The sequence below is a fragment of the Gadus macrocephalus genome, chromosome 11 (assembly GCF_031168955.1).
Source record: "Gadus macrocephalus chromosome 11, ASM3116895v1".
Taxonomy (NCBI): domain Eukaryota; kingdom Metazoa; phylum Chordata; class Actinopteri; order Gadiformes; family Gadidae; genus Gadus; species Gadus macrocephalus.
The window spans coordinates 25,332,101-25,354,750 of record NC_082392.1 but is presented as its reverse complement, the minus strand read 5'-3'; the positions used below and the strand labels follow the sequence as shown (position 1 = coordinate 25,354,750).

The 22,650-nt window shown below is 41.2% G+C and overlaps 2 protein-coding genes across 7 annotated transcripts in view; both read right to left on the bottom strand.

Moving 5' to 3' along the window:
* Positions 1–4,507: 4,507 nt before the first annotated feature.
* LOC132467329 (uncharacterized) lies at positions 4,508–9,586 on the bottom strand. 5 transcript variants are annotated; one of them, XR_009527993.1, is made up of 9 exons: positions 8,993–9,586; positions 8,180–8,333; positions 7,650–7,866; positions 7,442–7,568; positions 6,562–7,282; positions 6,357–6,473; positions 6,045–6,120; positions 5,702–5,959; positions 4,810–4,933 (listed from the first exon to the last, which is right to left on the bottom strand). XR_009527993.1 is itself a non-coding variant. In XM_060064559.1 (7 exons), the coding sequence occupies exons 4-7, from the start codon at positions 5,829–5,831 to the stop codon at positions 4,508–4,510; spliced, it is 642 nt and encodes a 213-aa protein (XP_059920542.1). In that variant the 5' UTR covers positions 5,832–5,959; positions 6,045–6,120; positions 6,357–6,473; positions 6,562–7,391. The 5 variants fall into 5 exon arrangements, 3 of the variants coding, with proteins under 3 accessions (XP_059920542.1, XP_059920543.1, XP_059920544.1); XR_009527992.1 differs by lacking the exon at positions 4,810–4,933 and adding an exon at positions 5,077–5,213; XM_060064559.1 differs by lacking the exons at positions 7,442–7,568; positions 7,650–7,866; positions 8,180–8,333; positions 8,993–9,586 and adding exons at positions 4,508–4,698; positions 5,042–5,213 and having other exon boundaries at positions 4,785–4,933; positions 6,562–7,391.
* A 2,499-nt stretch (positions 9,587–12,085) lies between these two features.
* The window catches only part of krt1-c5 (keratin, type 1, gene c5), a 28,577-nt gene continuing 18,012 nt past the window's right edge, over positions 12,086–22,650 (bottom strand). For both annotated transcript variants that reach the window (XM_060066058.1, XM_060066059.1), the window contains exons 9-11: positions 13,076–13,293; positions 12,871–12,899; positions 12,086–12,657 (exon numbers count right to left, since the gene is read on the bottom strand). In XM_060066058.1, coding sequence (XP_059922041.1) covers positions 12,542–12,657; positions 12,871–12,899; positions 13,076–13,293 — 363 coding nt within the window. In that variant the 3' untranslated portion in view covers positions 12,086–12,541. The remainder of the gene's footprint in view (positions 12,658–12,870; positions 12,900–13,075; positions 13,294–22,650) is intronic.

Here is a 22,650-nt window from a genome sequence, read left to right as displayed (position 1 = left end):
TGATACCGTAATGCACCGCTTCTTTGTCTTTGGATCTTTTGAATAAATGGATCAATACATGATGAATCACAATGATCGCAAGCAGAGGACCGTGAGAGTTATTGAGCAGCAGATGAACCAGTCCAAAAAACGGAGCACTGAACTAGGCCCTCTCGGATGCCATTTGCTTCACTACGACTCCTTTCAGCTGCACACCCCTCTTCCCCAGCGAGATAACGGCTAATAAAACGCTTGAGGTGGCGTTAAGGAAAGAAAAAACTTACATTTTTTTAGGACATGGCATGAAGGTAATTATGAGCCTTTGATTGATATCCAGACATTTTTTGCGGAGACACAATCCTGTTCCCCACTTGTATTGGAGTGGACGGCGATATCTACTTCTGGGCCACATGAAATGACGGACCCCCGTCCACAGCCGGCTTAAACAGCTGCAATACCAGGCTTGGCCTCTGAGCACTGGTGGATTGCGGAAGTATGCCCCTATCCAGTGTTATAACAATAACTTACCCAGCCAGTAGCATCAGGTCTGTCTCGAGACCCGAAATTCCTCCTCGCGCTTCTTTTCCCTCTCCACAGCAGTGGCACAGCTCACTTAGATCATCTGGTTAAGATATGGTATCGATGACACATAATATTTTCTTCTTATTTTCTTGGGATAATATACCATGAGTGACCTGAAACATTTGGTTGGGGTTTGACTCCTTTTTCCCGCCTTTACAGTGGGGTCGCAGAATTCGACGGTCCGCTGTCATTGATTGTGACCCGTCGTGGATTGCGACCTGCGCTCCATGTGGACTTTGTGCTGATCGCGGACATAATTGTGGCATAGTTCATATTTATTTCCTAAACTTTTTATAACTCTAGTTATATGATAGTTATGTTATCATAACTCTAGTGCTATGATAGTTATGAATGTTATTATAATTCTAGCTCTATGATAGTTATGTTGTTATAACTATAGCTCTATGATTGTAGGCGTAGGCTTCGCTTTATGGGCTAAGGTTTAGCTGTTTCGCCTATATGAAATAGAACTGGAGTATTATCAAAACTATCAAACATGGAATAAGTGTGTTAAATGTCTCAAATATCCTTAGAAAAACAATTTTAGCATTTTGTTTGGCTTTTGTTCGTTATCTTTTTCGTTGATTTATTCCAATGCTCTGTGCCTTTTGATGCTCTTTTCATAAAGTACGTACAGTGTAGAGCTGTTTAGTGATACCACTAGAGGGCAGTCTTCGCTCATTCTTTCTTTAGGCAAGGGGTCAAAACTAAGGTACCGTATGCGAAAAATCATCAGTTCTCAAGATTATTTTCTCAACGTTTTTTCAGGATAGCAATATATATATATACATATAAATAAACATATATATATAAATATGTATATTGCTATCCTGAAAAATATAATGGCCATCCATACATCCATATATAATACAGTATATATATATATATTTTTTTTATATATATGTGTATATATAATATTGATTTATATTTGGCATCCTGTTTAAGCTATTGTCCCACATTTGTTTTTATTAGTTGCTCTATAAGACTGGACTCTTTGATTAATATAAATAACATTGTCATCTGACTATTTCTCTAATAATTAAATGGAAAGCTTGCATGTGTTTATTGCTACTCAGTGATTCCTGGGTCAGGGAATGATTTTTACAAGCTATATATGGTTCCCTGTGTCAGAGAGTTGACCTACAGACAGTGGTGGGTAGAGTACTGAAAATCTATACTCAAGTAAAATTACCTCCTTCAAAATCTACTCAAGTAAAAGTAAATATTCCAATTTGAAAACCTACTTGAGTAAGAGTAAAAAAGTACTTTGTTTTAAAGTTACTCAAATTACAAGTTACTTTACATTTTTGTATTGGAGTGCTTGGATCAGAGAAAAATACATAACGTGTTAGAATCAGTAGCGTGCGGTGCTCCTTCATTTCGGTGTGGCAGAAACTACTGCGTATGACCACACCCACAATTTATATATATTTTTTACATATATATTTTGAGCTACATTAAAACATGTTAACTAAACTAATTGTGAGTAAGAAATAAACTAATAGCCTAATGTTACTGCACGCTTTTGAAGTGCCATCCGCAACACTCGTTATATGATGTCCCTTATAGGGAAGTTATTTCTTCCATATTTTATTTTAACAACAGGCTTAGCGAGTGCACTGCAAATACATGAAAAGTAGAAATACAAGTCATCAATCAAGCAGACCTTCGATTTGGAACTTGGCCCGACGATGTGTGCAAATCTCTCAAACAACACTTTTGAAATCAGATATTTCTTAATAACAGCTGTTTAAATCAGGTATGAAATCGGGTATGCAATTTGAATACCTGTTGAAATAAATAAATAGTCTTCAATGCCGAAAGATACAGGCGGAGTAATTCGATTTTAAACAACAACAGTCCTAGAATATGACCATGTGGCAGACTACTTTACGACCATATGGGCGTCTTATAGCGCTGATTGCAATTCTTATTGCAGCCTGCAGGGTTACGCGAGAAACATACGGAGGGACGCGGTCGTTGAGCTCCGCCGCCCCACATTGCATGACACGTTAAAGTGCGTATTGGAAGTTAGATACTGCAATGAAGAATCATATAGGAAAAAAATTCGAATACACGATTTCTTAGTTTTTATTAATAAATCTACACTACAAGTGGCATCTTGAGCCGTTTTTGTGATACAATTTTACTTCCGCATCTCAAACGCTCGTTTCGAGCGTGACGTAGGAATTGGTAGACGGACGTTCTAATCATCATAGACTACATAGGCAACATAACAATGGATAACAGTTTCGGACCACTTCCGTACAATTTTGAGCCAGCTAGCCGTGAGGGAGAACAGCAACCACCTAATAGGGGGAGACACCATGGCAATAGGAGGGAGATAGAGTTGTGGTGTCAAGAGAATCAGTGGAGAATTGGGCAGGTGTCTTGGTGAGTGACTGGCATTAGCTTGAGTTAATATTAGCTAATGACAGCAAATGATGGCCACGGATCAATATTTAACAGGCATAACTTTACTAGTACTTGATTATATATGAATCTACAGGATGTATAACTCACCCACTAATAGGGAACGTGAGCTGGGCTTAGACCGTCGTGAGACAGGTTAGTTTTACCCTACTGATGTGTTGTTGCAATAGTAATCCTGCTCCGGCGGACGGACGGGTGGGCGAGCGAGAGAGTGCGCGATCAAACTGAAAGAAACGAGCGAAGTTAACCTCACATTTCCTTTTGATAGGTGCTTGTGTGGGAAATGCCAGCCAATGAGCTCAGCTGAGGAGAGCATGTGTTGCAGGGAGGTGGATCCCTTCTGGGCTCTAGTGGAGACGCTAAACCCCAGACCAGACGTAACATGCCTGACTCTGCATCCAGGCTTTGAGGGATGCTGTCTGAACCCCTTTGTGCTCCAGGTAGCATACTTGGCCTTCAAACAGGAGCATGGCCCTCTGCAGGCCAGCACACACGAGTATGTTCAGTTGTCCACATTCCTTAATAAAATAACTATAAAAAGATCCTAGTTTACCAAGTAAATAGAGCTCAAGTCACAGATTCTGGGGTTTTGAAACCTGCTGAAACCCAGAATTTGTGCCTTGCTTTATATGTTGAATGGACTTTACCAATTTTATATAACTGAAAACATTAAACATTTAAATACATTAATTGGTAGCAATATCAGAACTCAATTGATTTTTTTTCTATTGTAATTTACCTTATTAATACCATTAACAATATCACCCTTTTTGATGACTAAGTTTAACTGTCGATATTGTTTCCCTATCCTAAAGGCAGTATCGTTACACCGCATACAGGCAGGTTGTCCGCTGGGCCTATGGAATTCTTGGCAGGCACATCAGGAAGCCCTTACCTGCATGCATTGTGTCTGCCATCAGACGGCAGTTTCCAGAGGAACATGGGGTTTATAAAGGTTTTGGGTGGCCTCATTTAAATGACAGTCAATAAAAATAATGTCTTATTTTATAGAAACTTTTAATGATTCTTTTCTTTTAATATTTAGTTCTTGCAGTTTAAAAACAAAAGGAACATACTGCAATACAAATTTAAACGTAAAATTAACCACAGCAACAAAACTAAGATACAGGATTAGAACTTCATAAAATATTCCTGTGTAGCATACATAAACTGTAGACTAGAACATAAACTTATTTCAACCAAAGCGTGGGTGTCAAGCAGGACCAGGTGGTAACCGCAGGCAAACCTCCAGAAAAAACCTAGGGAAAGAATAGTTTTGTTATTAACTTCATTAATAATAAAATGCAGATAATCAGAATGGGGGAAATAATTTAAGAATCCAGAAGTTCAAGTAAAGAGGGATCTTTCCCTGAATGGATCCATGTGCCAATAGATGTGTCTTTCTCTTGGTTGCAAATGCAGATACCACATAACTCCATGGTCCCACATCTATCTCTGAGATTAAATGTGGCTTTACAATATAGTGTACAAAATACCTAACAGTGTTTTAACACTAATTTCCTGTGTTAAAACGTGTGTGTCGTGCAAGATACAAGCCAACAGCCTCATCCTTGCTGATCATCTGGAAGGATGTGGAAAGGGGGGCAGGTGCAGAGGAGGACAAGTCAGCTGAGCTCTCTTGTAGACTCCTTGGTGACCTGGAGTAGGCCTCAATCAGAGACTCCATAAGGGCAGATGCATAAGCTGAAGAAAGAAAACAAATGTTTAGATCCAATTCAGGGACTTAATAAAAGTAAGTAATAAAGTAATAAAAAACTAAAACAGCTTACCGTACGATGGCTTCTCCTTGACAGGGCGGACGACCCAGCCTCCTTTGCGGAACCTTGGGTAACGAACTCCATATTGAACCTCGCCGTCATGTGTTCGTGCAACCTCTCGACTTCCATTGTGGTTGTAATGCAGGGCTGCCAAGAGAAGCCTGTAGAAAAAGCAATTCACAAGCTGCTCTTATATCCAAGTACCAATTTAAAATGAATGCAGTTGCAGCCTCACTGTACCATACTCATTTCAATATCACACTATTTACCTGCTGTACATCCCAAGGAAGGAGAAGCCAGTGTGCTTAGGTGCAAAGTGGAGGATAAGCGAGTGAAAGGCCTCCAGGGAAAAGGTCTGATGCTGTGGGGACAACTGCCGAACATCCTTCAACAATGCTGTTCTTGTAGTGACACTCTCCAACTTAATAGCTACAGTTGATCCTGCATAAACAACAACATAACATGTGTTCCAATGTTAATAGATGTCCATATTAGTTACATACACTGATTAGGCATGATTATATAATTACTTCCAGTATCACACAAGTTTGAACAGTACTTTGTTTATGTGTGAGCACACTCTGGGTTATACAGCTCCAGAAAAAATTAAGAGACCACTTCAAATGTTCAGTGTCTCTTGTTTTACTCTTTAATGGCATATGTTTGAGTAGTATGAACATTTTGATTCTATAATATAAACTAATGACCACATTTATACCAAATTAACAATAAAAATATTGTCATTTAGAGCATTTTCAATAAGTATTTCAGGGATAACGATTTAAGAAAAATCCAGACTGGTGGCATAATTTTTTTTTCTTCGCGGGGCTGTATATTGATGGAGTGCTGTGGAACACAAATTAACAACGCACCAACAAGAACTTTGACCTCTAATCATATTCAGCCACACATGTCGTAGTATGTTGTACCTGGTTCCAGCCACTGCTTGTTCCTTGCTTCTCCCTCCAAAGGGAGATGTGCACAGGAGGGAAATCCAGGACTGTCATGTTCATGGATGTCCTGAACATGGTTCACCATGCTTTGCCACTTGGCCTCCATTACATTTGGATCCCCATTAGGTGTGGAAGCTGCAGTCCAGTATAGGTGGTTGACAATCGATGGCCTCCACAGCTTAAGGTCCTCACAACCCCTCTCCTTTGCAGCAGCATCTAGCGCTTTTCCTATGCCTGTTTCAGAACATAAACACAATTTTATGTTTTTATTTTAACCAAGTGTTCATCTAAACAAACCTATAAACATCAAGTTACTTACTTTTACCAACATGCCAGATGTCAAAGAAGTGACTTGTTCCTTCAGGGCACAACTCCTCCCGCACCCACTTGGCAACCTAAAGAATGAGACAACATTTCTTAAAATTAGTAAGGCTGGGGCGCCAGTGGCACAGTGGGTACAAATCTGTCTAATAAAGCAAAGAAAATATCGTACAAAAATAAATAAATTAGTAAGGCTTTTTTGAGCATTTGCTCCTTACAGCGTGTCAAAATCAACAGCCCACTGTAAAATTAATGTAGGGGAACATATAATGAATACACTGATACATATGTCTTTCTTGTTTGTCTTTACCTGGCGATTTCTGTCGGTAATAAGGGCTGAAACTTGCAAGTGTTGCTCCTTGAGAAATGCTATGGTTCGCTTCAAACCCTCCAGCTCACACCAGTTGCTGCTTGGTACCTCTGAGCTCTGTAAAAAACATTAATCAGTCATATAAGAAAGTGTGCCACATCAAAAAGAGAACAACTGATTTGTGTGTCCATTAATGGTAATTTACTTGGACAAGTTGAAGATCCAAAACCCTGTTGATGCGGTCCTCAATCACGGTGTAGGTCCCATACTTGGCACAATGACCAGGAGAGTCTGACCTATGAATGTCATGATGAATAGCTTAATTAATTAAAACATTTAAGCCAAAAAACACTGCAATGGATACTGTTACTTAGCTACTCAGAACCACAAAAATAAACTGAAGGCGATCTCCACACGCGAAGACGGGACACATGCAAAGATTTGGCAAGGATCAGCAAACAACACACGGCACCCTCACTGGCGACCAATAGAAGCTGGTCCTATGCTGCTGGCGGTCACCGGTACGGGGCAAGCCTGAACACAAAACACAAAACGAAACAAGCCCAAAACCAACACACTACGGCACGTAACGGTAACATATAAAAGTATACAAGCGAGGTGTTATACCTGCAGTCACCTGAGAGGATTAGACCCCCCCCCATCTCCTTCAGCTGGCTGACTATGCCAGCTTGCTCATTCTTCCACGCCTGCACAATGGTGGGAATTGTGTAAAGGCGTTGATGGCGGAAGAATGTGTTTGCAGTAAAACATTGAAGGCCAAACAGTTTTAACATCCTAAGTGTTTGTGTAGCCATACAACCAGAAAAGTGGATGGCCCCACTAAGCATCAGGTTGCAGGCTGGCATGTTTCTATGCAGCACTGGCTGGTTCTGCCAGACACGCTCGAACCCACAAGCTGCACAGACCTAAGAGATGTGTATGAAAATGACCATTAGAACTCTTAAACAGTCAAAAAAGTGAATTGATAAAGTAAAAAATGACAACACAAAAAACACACAATATATACAATATAAATACAGGTTAGCACACATCTTTACTTTTATATGAGTACAACATCCTCTTACTTGCTTGATCTGAACAAATGTTCCCTGCTGCTGCTCCACGTTACCATGGGTTTCCCCACAACAGGCAGGACAAATGGTGAAGAGAGCCATCAGCTGGGTGAGACAGACAATGAACTTGTCTGCAACTCTGGAAAAACAAAACACTTATTATTTCTGACGGACAGAATTTTGAAAAAACAAAATCTAAAAGTTAAGGAAGTTGTCTTACCCGAAGTCCCACTGACAACCCTGCTGTGGCTCTGACTCCTCCTCAGAAGATGACACGCTCATCTCTTCCACTTCACTCCATGACCTGTCATCTGGTTGATCTCTTGAAACAGAGGATGATTCATCCTCTGTTTGTACTGGACTGGGCAGTGGAATTGATGATACACAGAGTTCGGTCTGTGTCCCCACACTGACCGTCTGTGTCTGTACCTGGATAGCTAGGTTGAAAGAGATTTACTTAATATACTGTAAATGTAAAACATCATATATTCAATGGCCACTACACCTATACAATATAATGCAATCAGATACGACAAACCTGGAATAAAATCTACTTTTACAAAGTATTGTTTAGTTTTTGTAGTCATTTGGTCTGAGGTGTTCTTATTCATGTAAATTAAAGTGGATATACTGTTGAGCTATCCCAGCTATAAAATAGATAATTAATTATTGTGACAGTATGTAAAGAGTGAATATGTTGGCTAAGAACATGTAGAGCTAAAGCTAGATATAAGAGTTAAGTCACACTACCTGATGAACGATAAGGAGGTCTTATGTGACACTGTGAGCCAAAGTGAAGCACAGATTTTGGCTGAGAAGCCAGGGAAGCGACGGCCTCTTGCTCCGAGTCTTCACTGGCTGTAGGCGCATCTGTGGCTTCAAAACGTGCCGTATTTCCCAGCAACTAATAAGAAAAACATTACATATACTATTTCATTTCAAACTGTTTAAAATCCCTGATAGCCGATAGCCTGATAGTCTACTAGTTTATTTAGAAACGGCAACATATCGACAGGCAGTCTAGTGCGCACGGTGCGCACTGACGTTGAAAAACCGCTCATGTGGTAGCCTAGTGCCTGATGTTCGGGAAAGCACAAATACCGCTCCAACAAAGTGAACAGCCTCGGAAACTGTCTCTGAATAACGTTTTAACCACAAGAAATTAGCTTTTTTAGGAGTTCCATAGTCGTCTCAAAGGAGCATCATCATGGCGTCAGCCTGTCAGTGTCAATCACCTAGCCAAAAAATCGCTGACTCACCCCCTATCCCATATATATTTAATTAATTTGTATTATTTTAAAGTTGTTTTATAACATTTTGAATAGTTAAATTGCTTTATGTTCTAGTCGACGGTTTACGGCTAAACAGGTAACTTAATGACGATGATTTCATAAAAGTTTCATAAAATAGGATGCTGTTGCTAGCTAACATTTTAGCATGTTTACAGTAAAAACGGATGGATTTTACAAGACAGCAAAGCTGCTTTACAATAAAAGATACTGACCATAAGTCATTATGTTGACTAATGTAGGAAGTTAGTAAACGTCAGAAAACAAAACTTACAGTGCACAGTTCACGTTTCCGAATCGTTGAATCTCTGACCGGTCCGTGATCTTCACTGCCGCCGGTGGCTGAGCCCGAAGCTGCGGCTGGAGCGGCATGAATTGAGGGAACCACACCGGCTTTCAGCCTCACTCGTTTCTCGCTCCGAAAACCCATCTTGAACTCCATCATGTCCCCGGAAACATAGTCCTCTGGTCTAAAGTGAGCCGCGCAAATGAACGAGTATTTGGTGACAGAGGCGAAAAGAAAGTCCTTTCTCTTCACCTGTACAAAATGCACCCAGGCTCGAAAGGCTGCTCCATCCTTTCTCCGATCGGGGAAACTGTGAAATCTGAGATGGTCGGACAGGAGGTCGGAGTTGGAACAACCCCCACAGATACAAAACCTCATCTCACCGATTAGAAAAACCCAAAAACCACAGGGGGGGTGAATACAAGACCGCTCACCGCGGTAACTACTCACAACTACGCATAGAGCTGAGGCAGCAACAGCGACCGCGTCTACCAATTCCTACGTAATATGACGCGTTTGACGTATCACATAAAAAAACAATGGTTTTTGAAGCCTTGCTCAAAATAGTCACTTTAAAACTGGAATTTTTGCCGATATATTTTTAACTGATAAAATCCTGCATTTCAATTTCAAAGGGCAATTTTCAGAGAATGTTATGTATAAATATTTAAAAAAAAAATAACTTCCAATACGCACTTTAAACTCAACTAGAATCACCACCATCAATTTGATATCAACAGACCAAAAATTGTCGGAAAGCCTACAGAAACTATAGATAGTTAATGTGACAATCACATTATTAACAATAAACTTGGAGCAATGATTTACTGAGGAACTATTTTTTTGGGAGCATGCTTTTGCAGGGAGTTCGCCGCCCCACCTGCCCATATGGATGGCACGCGGCTGGTTAGAATGCTTGAGTGAGTGAGGGAGAGAAAGAGATGCACTCCTAAAACATTTCTTCACAAGTTGTACAACAAAAGCAATTGCATTAAGCTTTGTGCATGTGACAAAAGGCAAGAGCTTTGTAGGAACACAACCAATTAAACACAAACGAGACTGACTTGGTTGGCTGATTGGGCAATCAGATTTATCCAGCCTACGCACATAGCATGCACGCACACTCACAGAGCCAGACACGACAATGACGAACAAGTTTGTGAGTGGTCTGCAGAATACAGTGTAACATAGTTTCTTTAGAATTATATAAACTATAGCCTACGTGGACCGTAACTCTGCACCCCCTGGCGAAAATATCTTCCTGCGCGTCTGCATCCATACGTTTCTAGTCCTCAGTCCCAACGTAACGGTCGACTCACGTTGCAACCTAGGGAAAGCGCGTCGCTAACGTGTACGCTTGTATTACAGTCAACAAAGATAATGTTTTTATCAAAATACTCATTTTAATGAAAGCACAATGGAAAATGTAATTGAGTAAAGAGTATAATTCTAAATCAAATATTTACTTGAGTAAGAGTAAAATTACAGACTTAAAAAAGGAACGTGAAAAGTACTCGTCAGCCGAAAAATGTACTTTTTTACTCATTTGCGTTACTTGTAATCCGTTACTACCCACCACTGCCTACAGATTGACCTTGATGCTGAATTGTGAATCAATCTAAAGAGCAGTGTAAAAATAAAGTTCACACCACTCTCTTTAGCACTCTTTACCACAACCTCCTCCTCCAAACACACACACACACACACACACACACACACACACACACACACAGGTAACCCGGTACTCATTGGTGCGGGTTCCCGGTATAAATGAGTCGAATAGTCAGGGTTCTAGCCGTACTTGGCATTTATTCACAGGAAAACCGGGGTATACAGGGTCCATAAACAAGATCGACTTAGGGTCTCCGTGAGCCTCTAATGGGTCGTCGTCTCTTGGGCTTCCTCGCTCTCCATGGTTCCCGGTCCCTTCTGTCTGTCCTCGTGGCCCTTTTAACATGGCTCCTGCTCCATCCCACAGGTGTCCCCCAATCACGCTGATTGGGGAGAGAGAAGTGGTGCTCTCTGTCGCCAGTCGGTGGGTGGCGGCGGTATATGCCGTCTACCACTACACCTCGGACCTGCCCGGGGCGAGGTTTATGGGGCGGGATGCCACAACACACACACACACACCCACACACACACACACACACACACACACACTTAATTGAACGTACTCAAACAAACACATCGGTATGTGCAAAGACAAACTCACAGACACACGCACGCACGCACACACACACACACACACACACACACACACACACACACACACACACACACACACACACACACACACACACACACACACACACACACACACACACACAAGCAGATCTTTGTGAAACCTCTCACGCTGGCTTACTCATCGGTAGGAAGGTAAAGCAGCTCAGGTTTCTTTATAATCCCCAATTGACAGCAGTCAGGGAAAACAGAGCCCTGCCTCACACACACACACACACACATGGTTATCAGATTACGGACCAGAGAGCTAAATCGTTAACAGTTGCGCTCATATAACAGTTTCAGAAATGGCATCATTTCTTGGAGTTTGATCTCTGCTTAATTCAGCAATGAATCCAACAACAGGCTTATGTTTGGGGCTTGACACCAAAAATTGACCTTTTATCATAATCTAGAATAGGAGAATAGGTGGTTTCCAATATCATGGGTATTTTCTATGCTGCATTACAGTTATCTAATCAAGGTCTCGTCAGTTTTTTGTCTTTTCCATCATGTTTTTATTTTTTAAACATATATTGTCATACAGTTTAAAAAAAGGACAAATATATAGGCCATCCATACCCACAAATTAACACACACACAATGGGTTGTCATCTGAGACCTATTGTATATAGGTCAGAGTTTGCTTCTTGTAGTTTCATGTCTCCCGGTACTTTAATTGTAAACAGCGTAGATCCCCCCCCCCCCACCCTATTATCTTCCACTACCGAGCTCTGCGTATCGGTCCACATTTCTCAGTGGGAACAAAACCCACGCAGTTTTAAACAAAACCTGTAATCTTGATAACTGCCTAGTTTTCATGACATAAACAGTACGATTGCAAATTGGAATTCCACGCTATTGTTTTCAAAAAGTTTATTCTGAAGAATGGTATATTATACTAACAGAGGATGGGTATTTCGTTTTGATGAAAAACAAAAATACATTTGTTAATGCACACATTAAAAAATGTATTTAACAGTTTAATCTTTTTTAATAATGTAGTTTCTAATAATAATCTAGTCTTAGTTGTTAACAATTTAGAAGTCGTACACAAAATTCTTCAATCTTTTCCAACACCTTTAAAATTTTGTACTTTTACTAAACACAAAGGCTACAAGCGTATAGTTGTGTTTCTTCCACACACATTTACAGGAATCAAAGGAGGTTTATCCGGGTCTCAATAATATGGTACGATATGGTCTCTTGGATCACAGGACTTTGGCTGTGTTCCCTGGCGGCCTTCGGCTGTGGTCATGGCAGACCTTGGCTATCTTGGTTAGGTGGTGTTTCCAGTCCCGGCTCTCTCTAGAAGCCTCAATTCTTACGCTCCTCAATCTGCTCCACCTCGCTGGACTCATCCACCACTTTCCCGTTAATCATCGTCTGAGTGACAACTTTAACAATTTTCCTGGTCCTTACTTCAGGCTCTTCTGTAAATAGAATATCACATGGACAAGGGGTGAACTATCGCTTTGTGTTGGTGGAATTTGCCACGAAATGTGGAAGCATTAAAAAGGTGTCAGAAACAGTTGGAGATGGATAAGATGCAAGATGGATAATTCATCTCCATCTTGAAGAATGCAGAAAAGGAACACCAAATGATGATTGTAAATTAAAGTACAATACATGAAATACTAACTTACTTTTAGGAGGTGGAGCCGTTTCTTTAATCCTGTTTGGTGACACAAAATATTTAATCCAATGGACTACCACATTGAATAAACAAACTTCATGATTCATATATTATACATTTCAATGAGGATCAATAGCAAGCTAATTTATCCACAGATCCACAACACTCACACAAACTACCCTACCCCTTCCACGCACACCCACATCTGAACTCACATCTCCTCTCCTTCCAGCAGCCGCCTGTAGGTGGCGATCTCCATCTCCAGGGTCTGCTTAATGCGCAGCAGCTGCTCATACTCAGTCTTGTTGCGCTGCATGTCCAGCCGGAGCTGGGACAGCTCGTCCTCCAGCTGGCTCAGGGTGGCCTGCAGGCGCTCCATCTCCGTCGCATACTTGTGGCCCGTCTCCCCAAGGTTTCCCTCCAGAACGTTCACCTGAAGGACACATTGAGCGGTACCGGGTGAGCTGCAGACAGACATGGTGCCTTACAGAACACATTCCTATAGTGTAAGGTTGTGCAATGTTCTTTACTGTATGTTATTGTTGCTTTTAACTGATGGAACAGTATTTTGAGTCTTTAGAAAAAAATATTTTAATAAAACAAATTCGTATTATTATTAATGTCCTATGGTGAATATTGTAATTTTAATTTAGCTAAACAGTATGTTTAATGGCATCTTGATTCGAATGTGTGTGTTTTTATTTTACTACATCATGCAGGTTTCTTTAGTAGTTGGTAATGAACATAAAACAGTGTTTGCATATATTTAACTAGTTATCATCTTCAGTCTATAGGCTATTGTAACATTAAACTTGTAACTTATATGTACATAGGAAGGAGTCCAGAGAACAGCTGTAAGACAGTAACAGTAGCAAACATAGAGTAAGGCTATCTTAAACATGCACTGTAAAAACTCCAACTTAATATTGTTGTCCTAAAAAAGTATTTTAAGTTTTTAAGACTTGAAAAAATAAATTATTCATATTTGACTTCAAAATGTAAGTAATTCCAGCAAACCATGCATTTTGTATGTTTCAACCGCATTTTGTAAGTTACCACGACTTATTTCCTTCAGTTGGGATGCACAACTTGTGCACAACAAGTGAAAAAGTTCTGGCAACTCGTATGTCCTTGTCGTAAAATGCGGGAAAGCCAACTTTCCGAGTTGAGGTTTGTTACCTGAACTCACACGAGTGACGACGAGTCATTTTTCGTCAGGGCTGGAGACAACACAGGCAAGTTTTAACCTTCTTTCCAATTAGACTTGAAGTGTGAGTTCTTCATGAATGTGAATATAATACACGATAAATAAGTGGATAAGGTATGCATTTTCACTGACGATAGTATGACCCTAAACAGAATAAATAATGCTTGCCGTCGCCGTTAGCTTTTAGTTTATCGCAAGCTAGGACGAGGCCTGCGGTGCTTGTCTCGGTATGTTCAAGCAGCAAACAGCGCAGTCGTGCGAGAACGGCACTGCAGTCCTTTCAGACCGGTTGAAATACTCGGTATTCCACTAGACATATCTCGTTATTGCAAGAATACAGTAGCATACACTTCTAGCTATGTGTAACTAACTGTTAAATAGGGAAGCTGTAGGACGGTTTTCCACGCCGTACGATTACACTTTTTTTCAATGGAGTCTGGTGGCTTATAGTCACCAGGTCACCAGACTCCATTGAAAAAAAACCAGATTTTACGGCGTGTACAGCTGCCTTAATTAAACGGTTAGTTTGTGGGTTATATTGTGTGGTTGTTGTATTTCAGTGGATACTAATGAATACTAGCGTTTTCGCTGGGGCATGTTGTGCTTTTCAGCCGTTCATCCAGGCGGGCGCGTGCATGCGGGCACACCATATATAGTATATGCTTCATTCAGTGAAAATTGTGATTACATTGGTTTAGTCCTCTACCTACAGTAAGTTAATAAAAACGAATGAATTAAACTAAGAAATTGGACGAAATATATCAGATAAACTCACCATTGACGTTTTCCTGTTTGCTCTCTACTTTAGTACATGTTACTTTGATTTTGTAGTAATGTTTTTTATCCATCTCTTTGTGTTTAAGACAAATTACATAACAGGACACAGACAGACCCCAGCATTGAAGGGCCTTCCTTTATTTCTCCGTGAGGGTCAAGAGAAGCTGCCCTTTATTTTCATCCAGTTTATCCATTCCAATGTTCTCCTTGCCCTCTTTATGTCAATCCATTAAGTATCGTAAAAAGCTGTACTTCGTGGGTATTACTTTATTTAGTCTGAAACTTACGAGATGGAAATGTTCTGTTTTTTAACATAAGTGTCTCAAGGTAAAATAAATGTAATATTTTTTATAGTTATTTGAGAGCAAGAGCTTATTCTGAGCCATAGGAATTTAAAGACAAACCTTTTGTTTCATTTATTAATCATACATTTGTCTTTGTCTGTCATCACAAGGATACTGACCCAGAAGAGGAGAAGACAAGGGGTCTCATAGTGGGGATACTTTCTGTGATGGAGGATCAAAGTTCCGCTCCTGCAAGACTTCAAAATGTAGCTGTGGTTTTAGAAGAACATATCGTCTTACATGACCTCCCTGACCTGCCAACGGCCCTTGCGTTGCTCTTAGGGCCGATATACGCTCTGAACATCCAGTTTCCCAAGGAACTGCGATACACCTTTGAAATGTTTCAAAATATCTTTTTGGAGCTGGGGACAGATCTCTCTGCAAGAGTCAGATCCCTCAAAAACAAACTTCTGTAACCCTGTGTCAGAACCTAATGTTGAGCTGCAAGTTCTGTTGAAAACAAACTTGTTGGGCCTGTTTTAAATTGTTAATGTTCATGCTGCCCTTTTGTATATTTACTTATTTTACTCAGTCCCCCAAATATCTCTTCTCTTCCTGTCTATAGGAATAATGCTGTATTATGCATTTTAATACAGCACGTGCTGATATTTCAATGTTTTAAGAAAGCAACTGTTTCACCTGATCGGGTGAGCTATTGGTCTTCTGTGCTTTTGCACAGCACTTAAGACATGCAAGACATGTTCAATAAAAAAAGATTTGAATTGAGATATTATAGCCCCTGTAATTTCTTTCATGCATGATGTATTATATATAGAGTTAATGCAAGTTGAAGTTGAGTTATGAGTATGGCTTTAAAGTTTTCATATTTCAAAGTTATTGCAAGTTTGAGAATTCAAGATGACGAAGGATTGAAAGTATTCATAACTTAAAATGTCAAGTTACCGCAAAGTAAACATAAGTCGAGATGACTTGGGTTTCAAAGTTTTCTTAATTTAGAATTGTGAGTTGCCGCAACTTAGACTTAAGTCAGGATGATTAAGGATTTAAAGTAGTTTCAACTCAAAATTACGAGTTACTGCAACTTAGACTTAAGTCAAGATGACTAAGGTTTTACAGTTTTCTTAACTGAAGATTGTGAGTTACTGCAACTTCAGGTTGAGTTAATAGAACTTGAAATTCAAAGTATTACCAACTCAAAAGCAGAACTTAAAAAGTTAAGTTGTCACTCCCAACTTAAAATTCTATTGCAGTTTGTTGCCTTAAAATTGTAAGTTGACCCAACTTTTGATTTTTTAGGGTGTGGACCTTCCGACCTTCCAACTTGTAAAACAGTCTTTTTAAATAAACTCCCGGTACGGTAACTATGTTGTTGCTAGGAACCCTAATCATATTACTGTAGAGGTTTGGTGCTATTTTGAGCAATATTAGTGGTTATAAAATGCAGATTTGGAAGCGTTGCTATGTCCCTAGCCGATGCAATGTAAGACATTTGGGCTGTAATGGCCGGTTCAGACTACACGATTCACAGACATTCCTCCACGATTTAACATGTCACACTATACGATCTCAGAGCCAGGAAATCGGGCCTTGTCTCGTCGTAAGACTGGCCACACTACAAGATTCGAGGGTGCGATGCTCTCTACTTTGTATCATTCACGTTTGCAAGACATTTGGAAATCTAAGATTTAGAACTAACATAAATGCTTTTTACATTTTTGTCATAAAGGTTCCAGTAGTTTTTATATCTGCTCAATGCGGCAATTCCTCACAGTAGTTGCGTTGCGCGTGACATGAACTATACAAAGTAGACGCAGCAACAACGTAGCCTAGCAACAAAGCGTCAACAATGGATCCCGAGTACCTAGCACTAGGCATTATGCTGGCGGTCCTCTCCATAGAGACGGAAAGGAAGAAAAAGAAGAAAAGATTGCGGACTCGTTCTTGGGTTGAAAGTGCAGGGACGTTGCTGCCACATTTCCACCAAAGTTGTCTCCATTATATTGCTCCATTTTCTATCGTTTTCTTTATTAGCCTTCTTCTTGTTATTGATCGCATTCATTTTTGCAGTAGTTACTCCTACTCAGCGTAGTGCAGTGAAGTCAGTTGGTAAACACTGCGCGTGAGTTCCAGCTGTTCACGGGCTTCCCTCACGCAACTGGGGGCGTTGTTCCTTCATGTAAACAATGGATACGTCATGCGATTCCCCAAAAAATTCTGACACGCCAAACTTATCGTCGTGGGGTTTTCGAACGTCGCAGAAGAAAGCATCGCAGATCTCAAGCATGTCACATTACAAGACCTCGTCTCGTCGCCGACCCGTCAAAATCGTGTACGATTCGCAAATTTGTCTGCGACGAAAGAATCGGGGCAAAATCGGGCTGAAATCGTGTAGTCTGAACGGGCCATAAGAGATGCTCCGTGCAAGCTCTATACTGGAGGGCTTATTTTATGTGTTTTCATGCTGAAAAATACCCTGGGTTCGCCAGAATTACACTTTACGATGGAAAAGATCAAATTCTCAGTGCAGACAACAATACTAAATTCTTTCACATATTGTTTTACAAATTGATTACTTCAACTCCTTATAAACCTTGCCCCCTGACTAAAGGCCCATTCACACCCTACGGTAAATACGGACACAGACCGTTTCGTCCGGTGCCGGAGGTGTTTCGTCCGTCAATGGGTCCGTCCAGGGGCGTAGGAACGAGTTTAACATTGGAGGGGACACATATCGGAAACCTGACAGATCCATTAATGGTTCGAACAGAAATATGTCATAAATGAACTACACTGCAAAACATTCACAAATGTATTTTATTCTTCTAAAAAGATACATTTGTAAAGGAAAACACATTTTGAATGGCAGTATTGAAATGATACATATCAAATCAATTATTTAATTGCAGGCCTTATCATACAGTTTTGTAGACTGATAAATAAAATGGGAAGAATATTGCCAATTGAAATATTGCAGATTAAAAAAATAAAAATACGAAATGGCCCAGGTTAGGTATAAATATTAATATAATGCACATGTGTGCCTTTTTTTCATAAATATCCTTAATACATAATGGGGTGCAGTAAGAATTAAAAGGCGTCTTCCAAGTAGCGCTAATAACATAGATAATAAGCAGTGAATCTCCATTGTGCGAATTCCCTACTAGACCAAACGAGACTCATAATGGTAGGTAATAACAATACTAATACTATATTAAAGCTTGCAATTGTGATGTAGAACAAAATAACAATAAAACAAGTGCTTGCATGATATTGAAGCCTACCAGCGATCGTTAGTTAACTTGTGTGGTGGTGCCTATTTGTTTACCCATGTGCCATGGCAACGCGATTGCTACATGCTGTAGTCCTCTCATTGGCTGAATCGATGAGAACGTTTTAGACTCAATCAATAAAAGGTCGCGGGGAGACAAAGCTCTGTTTGTTTGTATATTTTATTTACGTGACCATATTTCTCGCAAATTCCTTTCCATTCGCCATATTAAAGCTATGTACGCCACATTTATATAATATTAATAATATTTAAAATATTTTTCACAATAATAAAAACTCGCCAAATGTGGACAGAAGCAGCCCAAAATGTATACACCCGCCCAAGGTATTTTTTCCCCGCCTGCCGTAAACAAAAGAAGCCCAATTGGGCGGAAAACCGCCCAATCTGGCAACACTGTTCGTGAACGACTCCTCCCAGTTCAGTCGAGTTTCCGGTGAATCGATTCACCGGAAACTCGACTGAACGTGGAGGAGTCGTTCGCGATTCAGCCTAGTTTCCAGTAACGGTGAATCGCATCATGGAATGCACGCTATTGCACGGTTCAAACCTGAGTCAGTCAGACTCAGTGGAGTTAGTGCTACCGTAAACTCGTTCGTTCGTTCAGTCGAGTTTCCGGTGAATTGAATGGTGAACGAGACAACCGAACGAACGAGAGAGACGAACCGGTTCGGTTCGTTCGTCCTAAAGACTCGTTCATTCGAACCGGTTCGCGAACGAACAAGCCAACACTAGTGGCCAGGCCAAAGTTGCGACGGCCAACGACCACGGCCAGATGGCCTAGTGTGAGTGCAGGCCAGAGAACAATGGGGCCATTTGAGCACGGTTAGGTGTGAAAACGGCCAACGGCCACGGCCAGATGGCCTAGTGTGAGTGTCCCCTAAAACTTCTCTCTGCCTCACAGGGTGAAACAGGGACTACAAGAAGCAACCTGACCAGGTTTTCCACTTGCTCAAATAGTACCTCTACGGGCAATCCACGAATGATCCCTGCAGCCTCTGCACTGTTGCTAAATGAGTAGTTCAGGCGAAACATAGAAAGCTGCACTGAAAGTGACCCTCTGTTCAACTCTGGGTATTTCTCGATGACTGCAGCATCAATCTCTCCACTCAGAAGTGTCTCTTCCAACTTTTGCAAAGTCAACAAGTCATCCTGGTTAAATAGCTCACTGAGCTTTGCATCTACAATATCCAGGACAAATAATGAAAAATAATGTTCTTTTTACAGTCATCTTTAATCAAATCGCTTTTTGTCCTTTTCTTTACTGTAAAGTCCGCTACATTTTCGCCAGCAAACGTTGGCTAGTAACGTTCATAATAACAACTTTTACCTAGCAAGAGTTAGATGTTGAATCACAACATCAGCTTAACATCAACAACTCTAACGTTAGTCTGAAAATATAATTATCCTCCTGGATAAAACTATGACCAACTCACATTTCCTTTCTTTTTTTTCTTCCCCTGGAGAAAGAAATCATTTAAACGCTGCTGCTGTCTTTTCATCTTAACGGCACTAACCTGTCGCTAGCTGCAGACACCCGCATCTCAAACAGTCTGACGCCTGATTTCCTCCGGGGACGTACGCGACGCGGAACGGCTGCGAAGTCTGGCCTGCGTCAATCGTATTCACGCGAGATCACGAGATCACGCGATAATACTAAACCTCATGTACTCACTGCAACATGGTCTCTCGTCGTCCATGTTGCCGACCCTCTGAGTCCCTTTGATTGATTGACTGCTGACCTGGTGCCACCGGTCATGACGTAATGTGAAGTGGACGTTGATGTGAAGTTGTGATAGGCTACATGAGCTACAATTTACCTGATGCTATATGGCTTTTACTTTTTCACTTCCTGCTCGATCTGCTCTGTTGAAATTGACGCGGTTCAGCAACGACTCTCGTCAAAAATGGAAGTGCTACGGAATGATAGCGCTGCGGTGCGGCGTGCCGCTCCTGGGACGCTGCTGAGACGTTCCGCAGCACGCCCGGTGGAAAGAGTTTCGATCAGCAGCGGTGACCGCGGCGCAGCCGTTCTGCGGCGCTTACGTTCCCGGTGGAAATCAGGCTTTAGTTTAAAGGCTCCGTGGGGGGCATACAACACCATTCATGGGGGAGGTGACAAGACGCTGTGTTGCGCTTTCAAAATATGCGCCTGTCTCGAAAATTGGAGGGGACACGTTCTCCGTCCCCCCCAGTTCCTTTGACCTTTTTATTTTATTGTTCTCCTGCTTTGGCAATGAGTTGTAACTGGTCATTTAACTACATTTTGAGGAGATAATCTGCGGGTTGGTGAGGGGTGTCACATGCCACCACCGCCTAGGCCTACACTTTTTTTTTGCCGATTTCGAATGACACAAAGCAAAATCATCTCTACAGATGTCATGTTTGCGATTGTCGACGCCGTTAATTTGTGAAACGACAGTCACTGCCCTCTAGAGCAGTGGTTCTCAAACTTTTTACAATGAGTACCACCTTAGAAATGATTTTGCTCTCCAAGTACCACCAGAATTAAAATAAAGTAGTGTAGGCCAGTAACTACATAGAGATTACACAGAAGGCATTAATATTAATGATTTATTGTTCATATGACTGAAGCAACTAATGTAAACTCATGTATTGTATTTAAAAAACTTACAACGTGACAATACTAACAACTGATCTGCATCAAAATATAGGCCTACCCAGCAAATGGGGATATAAAATACCAGTCAGTCTAGTGACGTTTAACAAGTGTAAATTGTACTGCATCAAAACACGAATATTAAAATACTGGAGTCAAACAACATAAGCAAATTGCCTTGTATAAACCATTTACAGAGATAAATTGAACATTGAAAATTATGAAAAGTAGGCCCTACTGTGATATTTTCGAGTAATGCATTTAAATGGAATGTAGGCTACTTATAAGAAGAAGAAAAAAATAGAATGGAAATGGATAATGACGACCCTGGGCCTATCATGCTTAGTGAGAGGGGTGTGCGTGGCTCTGTGAACAGAGTGCAGCGATGTCTGGGTCGATTGCGGTTAGCTTTAGCCTCAGACTTGGTTCAGCATCCAACCTGCTTCTATATTTATTCTTAATGCAGGCGAGAGAAGAGAATCCTTTCTCGCATAAATAAGTGGTGGCGAATGGAATTAGAAAGCGCACAGCCTTGTCCGAAAGCGCCGGATATTCGCCTCGTCGCTGCATCCAAAAGTCCAGCAATGTCTGGCCTCTGAAAGTTGACTTCAATGTCTCGTCACAGGACAGTTCAATTAAAAGCTCCTGCTCAAGAGCCGATAGGTTCTCCTCCAGGACGTCATAAGCCTTAACAACAAACGGATTGCGCATCCATGTATTCCCCTGCACAATCGCAGGGAAATATTCAGCGAACTGTTGTCGGAGAGATTTCAGGTGCTCAGCAATGTTGTCCCTGACTTGATCCTGACTTGATCAGTCTCCAGATTAGGGAACGCAGACACATCACCAGTCCGTATTTTTATCTGGAATAATTCCAGCTTTTTCAGCATCGCACTGATTTTGTCCTGGACATCAAAGGCACTGGTAGAGAGTCCCTGCAGTCCCAAATTCAGCTCATTCATTCGGGAAAAAATGTCAGACAAGTAGGCGAGCTGACTGAGCCACAAAGTGTCATCAAACACACCTGATAAGGGGAAGCTTTTGTCCTGCAAGAACACTTGGACCTCCCTGTGCAACTCAAAAAGCCTGGACAGCACCTTCCCTCTTGAGAGCCATCTCACTTCTGTATGCAACAGAAGTTGGACATGCTCGCTGCCCATCTCATCGCAGAGGACATGGAAAAGGCGAGCATGCATCGGTCTGGATTTAATGAAATTGACTGCTTTGACAGCTGTGTCTAAAACAGCCTTTAGTTCTGCGGGCATTCTCTTCACTGCAAGAGCTTCGCGGTGAATGCTGCAGTGAGTCCATTGCACATCAGGTGCCACCTCCCGGATTCGGGCCACCACTCCGCTGTGGCGACCTGTCATGGCCCTTGCACCGTCTGTGCAGACTCCAACGCACTTTTTCCAATCAAGCCCAGTCTCTTGGAAAAAGGCATTCACGAGCTGAAAGATGTGCTCAGCTGTAGTTCTCGTCTGAAGAGACTGACAGAACAGAAAATCCTCATGAGTTGCTTTTTCATATTCGTATCTGACGAACACAAGCAAATTAGCCAAATCTGCAACATCGGTGGTCTCGTCAAGTTGAATAGA